General features: G+C 34.4%; 1 protein-coding gene across 4 annotated transcripts in view; it reads left to right on the plus strand.

Moving 5' to 3' along the window:
• LOC106475880 (bromodomain adjacent to zinc finger domain protein 2B-like) overlaps window positions 1-10,776 on the plus strand; it is a 23,691-nt gene that overhangs the window by 3,597 nt on the left and 9,318 nt on the right. For all 4 annotated transcript variants that reach the window (XM_022379893.1, XM_022379890.1, XM_013936556.2 and 1 more), the window contains exons 2-6: window positions 1,997-2,075; window positions 4,600-4,867; window positions 5,825-6,073; window positions 7,392-7,727; window positions 7,900-8,088. In XM_022379893.1, coding sequence (XP_022235601.1) covers window positions 1,997-2,075; window positions 4,600-4,867; window positions 5,825-6,073; window positions 7,392-7,727; window positions 7,900-8,088 — 1,121 coding nt within the window. The remainder of the gene's footprint in view (window positions 1-1,996; window positions 2,076-4,599; window positions 4,868-5,824; window positions 6,074-7,391; window positions 7,728-7,899; window positions 8,089-10,776) is intronic.

Consider the following 10,776-nt stretch of genomic DNA (forward strand, 5'->3'; position numbering starts at 1 on the left):
AGACAGGGTCCTAGGATACTCTTCAACAGCTGAAAGCAGGAGCAAGGCAGGGATTGTGGTCAGGGGTTATTCCTCCAGAGTGTTTGAGTGACTTTCCTCCACTCTTGGAGAAGAGGGTGAAGTTGGGGGGCCATCCTATCCAGGACCCTTGGATGTTTTTCCACAGATGTCAGCAGGAGCAACACTGGGATGGTGGACAGAGGTTATTCCTCCAGAGTGTTTGAGTGACTTTCCTCCACTCTTGGAGAAGAGAGTGAAGTTGGGGGCCATCCTATCCAGGACCTTTGGATGTTTTTCCACAGATGTCAGCAGGGGCAACACCATTTACACGGGGACCTACTTGTAATACCAGTTCAGATTTGATGCTACTTGGTTGGGTTGAGCATGGCCCTTCTTTTTGATCAATATTGGTTCAATACATTGTTTTTGGAAGAGAGTCCATTGTCTCCTCGTAATTCCGAATGTAGAGTGGTCCCATCCTGGTTCTTTGGTTAAGCACAGTTTGTTCCACGTCCTCCCCATAATTCTGGGGCAAGTGGTATTTACCTTGTTCACACAGTTGGAGAGTGTGGATGAGTGTTCATAATTCCAGACTAGATGAGTTCTGTTTCCTCAGGTTGAGTAAGGCATACAGGATCCCATCATGCGAGTTTGAGGTGTTGCCTTTCGGTCTTCTTCAGGTTGAGGAGAGGGTTTGTCCACTCCAGTGTTGCTTACCTTCTCGTCGTGATTCCGGTGGCTCGGAATACATCACTCTATAGCTACAAGTTGGGATCCACTCACAAATATGTCTATTGGGGTCCAAATGTACTAGCCACCATCTTGGAATATAGTGCCTATGGCCCTATAATTCCAATCCCAAGCAGTGGGACCTCGGCTACCTGGTTGGGGTCTCGTTAATTGGATCATGTCAAATTCTAACTGCAGTGCATGATTTAGGTTCTGGGTGAAGAGCATACTTGTTCTGGCTGTAGTGTGGTTCCTCCCCTAGAGTGCTAATCTTCTGTTGGCACGACCACGATCTATGCAGTTGCTTTCTGTATCGATAATGCCTTCACTGGTTCCTCCATCTTTTCAATGTGGGATTCTAGCTATAGTGTGAGAGAGGAGGTAAGTATGTTTTGGAAGTTAACATTTTCGTAAATCAAAAATGTATTTCCAATAATACTGACTAAGAGCCGGCGTTAAAGACTATGGATTGGGTCAGTCTTGAAAAAGTGATAGTATTATCTGAAGGAGATGCTTATATGCAGTACCAAGATAGAGGACGCTTTAAAGTAGGTTGAGAGTGTCACGAAACAGATACTACCAAGGGCAATTAAATGGAGAATTAAAGACTGGAGCAAGTGATAAAAAATCAGTCAATGTTTAGATGGCCAAAGGAAGAAACTCCAGTAGTCAAATAATAGCTGTAGTGTGAATGGAGGTAAATATTACTGGAAATACAATTTTGATTTCAGAAAATGTTAATGTTTTGAAATATAGTGTGAAAATAATAATTATTATATGAATATGATGTTATTGTAATTCCGTCATGGCCATTTTCCTGATGTTTTTATATAGAGGCATTGCTAGGTGCTTAAAAGATTTGGGGCTCGGGGCCTATAGGTGTGGGAATTTTTGGTGTTTCAGTATGATATTGATCATGGTTTCCTATTCTGATTTTTCAAGACACCAACTGGGGATTTGGGGCATGGGCCCTATGTGCCAGTGCCTAGCAATGCCTCTGTTTTGATACACGATAATGTTGGATTAGCTCTGGATTATCATATTAGTAGTGCAGTGTTTGCCTGAAAGAAAAATGCCTTACTTAACATTTTTAAAGTTTTGTTTTCTCTAATTGGATCATTATGTTAATAATTCACTGCTTGTTTGGCAATAAAAAAAGTTTCTTAACATTATAAAGTTTTGGATTATTATGCTGGTGATGCAGTGTTTGTTTGGAAATAAAAGGCTTTACTTAACATTATAATACTGTATTTTTCTCTATTTGCAGATGTTAATGGTCCAGCCTCTGATAATCATTCCTCTAAGACTCTTATAAATACTTCATTGCCAACTTTGGAGGATAAAAGGTGAATATTTAATTCCTTTCTTCTGATTTGCAGTAACAGTAGATGTGCACAACATATTACTATCATTACACTTATAATTTACACACAAGTAACTTCGAGTATTTGTGCTTCTGAAAAAAAGTAAATGATGCTCATCTATTGTGTTTATGTTTACTCTACCTAAAAGTTGATGTATTTGTCTTTTTTTTTGCAACAATTTTTCTAAAACCAGCACTTATTTTTGTACATAGAAGTAGTTTTGAAATGTTTTTTGAACCTTCTGCATTTGCATGGTTTTGTGTTTTTTAATGGAATGTACACTGAACCTGCTTCATTATGCCCTCGTCTCTTTACTTTATTTAGTTCGCAGATGAAACTACATTTTGGTCCTTTTTATGTATCACTTTAGAACACATGTGTTTGTGCATTTTGGTCTCATCCATGTATCTTCTTTAATTTGTAGGTGCTGCTACATATTGATCTCATCTTTGTATCTACCTTAATTTGTAGATGCTGCTACATATTGATCTCATCTTTGTATCTACCTTAATTTGTAGGTGCTGCTACATATTGATCTCATCTTTGTATGTACCTTAATTTGTAGGTGCTGCTACATATTGATATCATCTTTGTATCTACCTTAATTTGTAGGTTCTGCTACATACTGATCTCATCTTTGTATCTACCTTAATCAAGGCTACTTTCCATTACCACATCAATGTGCTACTTGGTGTAATTCAAGTGTTTTTTGTTCAAACAAGGCTACTTTCCATTACCACATCAATACGATACTTGGTGTAATTCAGTGTTTTTTCTTTTGTTCAAGTATTTTTATGATGAAGGCTAAGTAAGAAGTACTTGAACATTGAGAAACTCTGTATATTAGTGGACACATCTTGTGCAGATCATGTTTGTACTATGACATACTCTCCTGAGAGTGAAGATTGTATTTGTACCATGACATACACTCCTGAGAGTGAAGGTTGTTTGTACCATGACATACTCTCCTGAGAGTGAAGGTTGTTTGTACCATGACATACTCTCCTGAGAGTGAAGGCTGTTTGTACCATGACATACTCTCCTGAGAGTGAAGGTTGTTTGTACCATGACATACTCTCCTGAGAGTGAAGGTTGTTTGTACCATGACATAAACTTCTGAGTGAAGATTGTGTTTGCCATGACATACACTCCTGAGTGAAGATTGTATTTGTACCATGACATGCACTCCTGAGTGAAGATTGTGTTTGTACCATGACATACACTCCTGAGTGAAGATTGTGTTTGCCATGACATACACTCCTGAGTGAAGATTGTGTTTGTACCATGACATACACTCCTGAGTGAAGATTGTGTTTGCCACGACATACACTCCTGAGTGAAGATTGTGTTTGTACCATAACATACACTCCTGAGTGAAGATTATATTTGTACCATGACATACACTCCTGAGTGAAGATTGTATTTGTACCATGACATACACTCCTGAGTGAAGATTGTGTTTGTACCATGACATACACTCCTGAGAGTGAAGATTGTGTTTGTACTATGACATACACTCCTGAGAGTGAAGATTGTGTTTGTACTATGACATACACTCCTGAGTGAAGATTGTGTTTGTACCATGACATACAGCTCTGAGAGTGAAGATTGTTTATACTATGACATACACTCCAGAGAGTGAAGGTTGTTTGTACCATGACATACACTCCTGAGTGAAGATTGTGTTTTGGAAAGCAGTAGGTACTAGAAGTGGATTTAAAGTCTGTTACTGTCACAATAACATTCAAGTTACACAAAAGTCATTATGAAAAATTCCTGAACTTCAGTTAGTTGAAAAAGTTCATAAATGGTTTAACAGAATATAATGATCTGTTTCATTAATCTGGTTCAGAGATGAGAGGTGGGCTGATTTCTTTCTCCTAATTTTATTAGCCCTTGAAAAGACTCATGAATTAGTACAAAGAGTGAGAAATGTGACATTTGTTGGACCACATTATAAATTGTTATTTGGTGATGTGTCAGTATAAGTTAGTGAGACATGTAACATTTGTTGGACCACATTAAAAATTGTCGTTATTTGGTGATGTGTCAGTATAAGTTAGTGAGACATGTAACATTTGTTGGACCACATTATAAATTGTTATTTGGTGATGTGTCAGTATAAGTTAGTGAGACATGTAACATTTGTTGGACCACATTATAAATTGTTGTTATTTGGTGATGTGTCAGTATAAGTTAGTGAGACATGTAACATTTGTTGGACCACATTATAAATTGTTATTTGGTGATGTGTCAGTATAAGTTAGTGAGACATGTAACATTTGTTGGACCACGTTATAAATTGTCGTTATTTGGTGGTATATCGGTACAAGTGATAATTTTTAACAGTTCTGATCTATTCACAACATTACAAATCTACTCTAAACCTTCAGTTCTAGTTGCATTACTCCCATATTTTTGTTTTGCTTTTTTTCAGATTTGTTTACTTGTAAATATTAGGTAGATGTGTTTTTGCAAGGTAACTTTGCTTAATGCTATATTCTAGTGAGCTGTTTAAAGAAAATGGTGACCTCTCTAATTCTTCAACAAGTTTATCGGATAAAACCCTACAAGAAGCAGCCTCACCTCTGCCAGAACAAACCCTCATGGAGAAAGAGAATAAAACTGATTTCAGAGTGATTTCCAAATCACCTATAGAGACAGAAGACAAAACCCCCAGCCCAGCACAACCCCTGGAAACGTGGAAGTCATCAAGCAATGGAATTCAGAAACTTGTTATTACAAAAACTAAAGGAAAATACCGTAAGAAGCAGGTCAGTTTCAAAATGTTTTATTTTTCAAGTGTAATTTTATATAAATTTAAACTCTGTTAATTATTTCAGCATTTGTGGACATTGTTGGAATGATATGTATAAAGCAAAAACAAAACCAAAACAGAATAATAGCTGTTTAATGTTTAACAAATGATTTAAACTTCTAAAAAAAAAAAGAGCTAGAAATGATTAAGTTATAAGTGACATTAATTTATTATTAGCGTAAAAGTGAATTACTGACTATATAAATAAATCTATATTTACAGTAAAAACTTTATCTGGCATCTTTGCATCTGGAAAGCTCTTTTAACCAGAAATTTCAATATCTCCAAATTCAACTATTTATTGTAGGAACTGGCATTCGTTACAGTGTCACTTGGAATGTCTCTCGAAGCTTCTCAAAAGATTGCGACTGTCGTTAATTGATGATGCTGTGGCTTTGTTTATGTTCTTTCCCTCTGGCAAGCTGCCAATATTACTGTACTTAAAACATATTCTACTTGTAAATGTTTTTATACAGCTTAGGGTTTTTAAAACATTTATTATTGTTTAAAACTGTTATTGTTATAGATGATGTAGAAATACTGTACTTTAGAGCATTAACAAATTGTCAAAATTTTTCCTGTAAAATGTTATAAAGAAATGCTATCATAACCAAAATTTTCACCTATCTGGCACAGCACAAGTCCCACAGATGCTAGATAATAATGATTACATTGTATGTTTTTATATAAAAATAAATACAATCCTTCAGTGCGTTTATTTCTTTATCGGTTTTATACCATTCTTTAGTATGTAATTCTACAGAGAACTTGTAACAAAAATGTTCAGATATTACTAGACACACATAAATAAATAAATATATAACCTGTAGTGTTAGGAAAGAAATGGTAATTACATTTTAAAACTTTATTAATAAGTTATAAGCTGATGTGATAATAAAATATATGTTTATAGCCTGAAGGAGCTCCGCCTGAAGAAACTAGCTCAGACAATGAAAGCCAATCGGATGATTCAAATGACAGCAGTAATGACTCGGGCAACAGTTCTAGCAGTGATAGTGCAAGTGGTAGTACCACTAGTGATTCTGGTGATGTCACAACTCACCCGCCTCAAAGAAATAACTCAAGTGAGCATCAGGAGACACAACTTTATTTAGGGAAACATATGGATGAAAGTCCCAATGACGAACCTCCATCAGATGAAGTGAGAAGAATTATTTTTAAATTAAAGGATAAATAAGTTAGTTATTATGGTGTGTGTAAAAAACCTGGATAAGTTTGTGTGAGAAGGGTTGTTGTAACTGATTGGTTGGATGAATTATTTATTATTGTTTGTGTAAATAAATCCTTGTGTAACCACCTGTTCTGGTCTTCTACATTAGAAGCTAGTTCCTCATAAGAAGTGTGTAACTTAATACATTTTGACTTGATGTATAGTTTTATTTGTAAACCAGTCAGGTTTTTAAAGATGAGTAGTAAAATGACTTCTGAAGTCTAAGCTGTTTTTATTTTATTTTAAGAATTATTTTTTGAATAATAAATTGGGGTAAATTTTGTTCCAAGTTCAAAAATGGTATTAGCTTTGCACAACTGGTAGATTAATATTATGGTTTTACTTTTCGTTATCTTTAAAACTTTTTTACTCTAGTTGTCTATGGTATTTTTGAAGTTTAATTATTCAAAAAATAAAATCATTATGACAAGATTTAGACATTAAAAGCAGGGAGTTTATATTCCATAGCTGCGAACATTTTGTTAGAAAATACATTATGTATTTTGAATATTTGCTTTAAAGAACTATTTTACTTCTAAGATAATATTTAGCTTCAGTTAAATAATATTTCACATTTACCTTTAGTTAAGCTAATATTTCATGTTTAGTTGTAGTTGAATTAATATTTCATATTTAGTATTTAACAATTTTTTTGACTGATGAATATTTACTATTTGAGGTGCCTTTGGGTAAGACAACAACAAAGTTGAATTGTTGTAACTAGTCTAGAGCACTTCTCGAATATTTACTATTTGAAGTGTTTTTGGGTAAGACAACAACTAAGTTGAATTGTTGTAACTAGTCTAGAGCACTTCTCGAATATGTACTATTTAAAGTGTTTTTGAGTAAGACAACAACTAAGTTGAATTGTTGTAACTAGTCTAGAGCACTTCTCGAATATGTACTATTTGAGGTGCTTTTGGGTAAGACAACAACTAAGTTGAATTGTTGTAACTAGTCTAGAGCAGTTCTCGAATATGTACTATTTGAGGTGCTTTTGGGTAAGACAACAACTAAGTTGAATTGTTGTAACTAGTCTAGAGCACTTCTCGAATATTTACTATTTGAGGTGCTTTTGGGTAAGACAACAACAAAGTTGAATTGTTGTAACTAGTCTAGAGCACTTCTAAATAAATTTGTTTTAGATACAAGAGTGCTGATAGGAAAGACAAGTATGAAGTACTCTTAAGTTAGCAGATAGTGTATGGAAAGCCTAAGAAATATTTCAAGCTCATTATTTTTATCACAGGATGAAGATCTAGAGCCTCTGGATTTAAAAGCTAGACCAGACTTTCCTAGTCCAGCCCATGACGTTAGCACCTCTCTTTGTTTAACGTCAGAAACATGTCCGGAACAAGACAGTGACTCAATGCCCACTCCTCTGGACTTGTGTATCAAAAAACATGAGGATAGTGCAATGACCCTTCAAACAGAAGAGATTTTTTGTACAGATAATTCCTGTATCCCATTGTCGTCTACAGCTCCCTTATTGGTTAGTTCCACAGCCAGTAGTAAACCATCTCCTAGTGGAGCTCAGAAGCACAGAAGAAAGCCCAAGATTGCAGAAGATATTGAGCGTAAACAAGTTAGTGTTTTTATTTTAGACACTATAGATGTCATGAAGCAAGTATTTTCAAAAAGAAGACACTCAGTAAATGAAAGTAACATATATTTCTTGTATATATATATATTTATAGATATATATATACATTTCTTGTAGTTTACTTTGATTTAATTGTTTTTTTTTTTGTATTTAGAAAAGTGAATTAAAACAAAAAAGAAATGCTCAAGTGAAGCATCAGCAACGACTTACCCAGAAATTGCAGGCTTTGCAACAAAAAGAATTTGCTGAAACTAAAGTCATTCCACAGTTTCCTGTTACCTCCTTTCCTTCAGACCTTATAATATGTCCCGTACCAACTAAAACCCAGGTTAAAAGAGGAAAGGTTAGTAAATTTTGTTTTTATTCTCTACGCAGTATGGTCTATAAACATGTCAGATCAGTAGTAGTTTCTGTTACTGAATATTTTAGTAAAGTGTGAAGAAGAGGATGAAGTCAGTTGTTGTTTTGACATCCTGTACCATATGGTATTTTAGGTAGAAACAAGACCGAGTTGGATGAAAGATATTGCTTTTGAAAACCAATTGTCTTCTTAAAAATTGTACTTTTAAAAAGTAGTTTCCACTGCTGAAGGAAATTATTTCGTGTGATAAATTTTCGGTCACCTTATCAAAGACCATTTTTTATTTCAGTATTAGAAACATCTTTGTACCTACTTCATTCTTGACTGGTATATGGTGCAGTATCAACATCATTAGCCTTGCTTTTATGAATTTACTGTATAGAATAGGTTTGACTGGTGGGATTGAACTAATCAGGCCCATGGGTGTTGGACTGATCTGTTTGTAATTAAAAGGTTTTAAATTAACCAGTGACTCAAGAACTCTGTACATCCTAGTAGTTTTGAAAGTGGGTTAATTCATACTAGTGTGAAGCTCAAAACTTGGCACTATAGCTGTTAAGAAGTTCATCAGTGATGTACGAACTCTTCATCTTTATGGTTTTTCCTGATGGTGTTAGATATACATGACCATGTTAATTTAACTATAGCTTGAGTATTAAATTTAGTAGGTTTAGAAGTGATGGTTTATTGCTGGTTTGTTTATGTAACCGTGTGGATTATACATCGTGTAGCTCAGTTGTCGTAAATTGGCAATTATTTTATCATTGCATCATGTTACTGAAACCTTCTAAGTTTTTCTCAAGTATTATTAAATTATAGTATTGTGTAGTATTTGGAAACTTCTAAGCCTCAGTTGGGCTATTTATAAATATGCATCCAAACTGTAGTTCAAGTTAGTTATAAAGTTAGATTTATCTATACTGTGTGATTGTGAGTTTAGATCATATAGTGGTGCTTCTTTTTAAAGTGAAATTATCACAGATTGTATTGTAAAACAGGGTAGAGAAGAAGAATTTGTGTTGTCAAGTGTTTTGTAAAGTAATTGAACAAACCTGTGTGGATGTTTGATGAAAGGAGACAGTTATTTATAGCTCTGGATACAACTGTGGTAATTAACTGTGTAACAAACATTTGTATATACGTTTTACTTATTTTAATATATTATTTTAAAACAAGTGGACTATGTGCTGTTTGTTTATTGTTCAAATTTATCACCAGTAAGTTACAGACACCTACTGTAAAGAATCAGGCCCATCCACATAAAATAACTTGACAGATGGATTAACTCATCTTGGTGTGTAAGTGAAAACCTGGCATCTTAACCTAATAAGTGGATCTTATGTTGGATTTGCTGAGTTACACTTTATTTTGAGGAAGATATTATGTAGCATGTTACAAGCAGATGAAATTGCTTTCCTTCATAATGCCAAATTTCTTTGTTCATCTTAACACATTAAAGCACTAAATATAGCCCAAAGCTTTAACCTGGCATGGACTCGTGGTAAGGGCATTTAAGTTGCAGTCTGAGGGTTGCTAGTTTGAATACTTTCCTCAAACATGCTTGCCCCTTTCAGCTGTGGGGGCATTGTAATGTGATGGTGAATCCCACTATTCATTGGTAGTCAAGAGTTGGCTATAAGTAGTGTTGACAAGCTTCCTTCCCTCTGGTCTATCACTACAACATTACAGATAACCCTTTAGTAGCTTTACATGAAATAAAAAACATACAAACAGAATTCATGGACATAATATTATTAATGCAACCATACTTTTAAACGTAATCTTCGAGTAAAACATAAACTTCTAATTTTAAAGGATTAAAATTTTGATTTATCATTAATAAAATTGTGACAATGTAGACTTGTGGTGATTCATCAGATGTGTTAGAATTTATTGAAAGTCAAATTCTAAAGCTCACTCAATGAACCTCACAAGAGTGCTTTTCTTGCTATATTTTAAATTCCAGTACTTACAAAGTAACTGTACTTTTCAAAAAATTCCTGTACACAGGGGGGAGTTTTATGAGATCAAAAGCAACCACAATTGTGCTATGGGGATCTGGGTGCATGCTTCCCCAGAAAATTTGTACAAAATAGGTGCTATGAGATTAAATTTTGTCATGTTTCATGTTGCCCAATATTCAGTAGTATCAAGTCATTATGTCATGTTTCATGTTGCCTGGTATTCAGTAGTATCAAGTCATTATGTCATGTTTCATGTTGCCTGGTATTCAGTAGTATCAAGTCATTATGTCATGTTTCTTAGTTGCCTGGTAGAGAATAAAAAAAAATTACATGATGAATTTCATATGATTACAAAAAGGTACTTAGCTTTTTTAACTGTATAAGGGGATTCACTAGTGTTTGATATACACATGTGGCAGCTTAAAAGTAAGAAGACTTATTCGATACTTTATTTTGGATTGATCCAACCGGTTTTATTGAAGAATCGAGGATTTAGCACTTGTATCAGGATTGAAATCATAACTTACAATCAAGCTCACACTTGATTAACAAATGTGAAACTGGTTTCAGTTTTGTTTTTAAAACTGACAGTCATCAGTCATATTCATTCTTGAGAACTTGTTTTTGTCAAAACTCTTGCAAAATATCAGAAACATAAAAGAAAGTCCAAGGAATTAGGCTTAAACCTGTTTAAACTACATATTCT

This window comes from Limulus polyphemus, unplaced genomic scaffold, assembly GCF_000517525.1.
Source record: "Limulus polyphemus unplaced genomic scaffold, Limulus_polyphemus-2.1.2 Scaffold9348, whole genome shotgun sequence".
Lineage (NCBI taxonomy): Eukaryota > Metazoa > Arthropoda > Merostomata > Xiphosura > Limulidae > Limulus > Limulus polyphemus.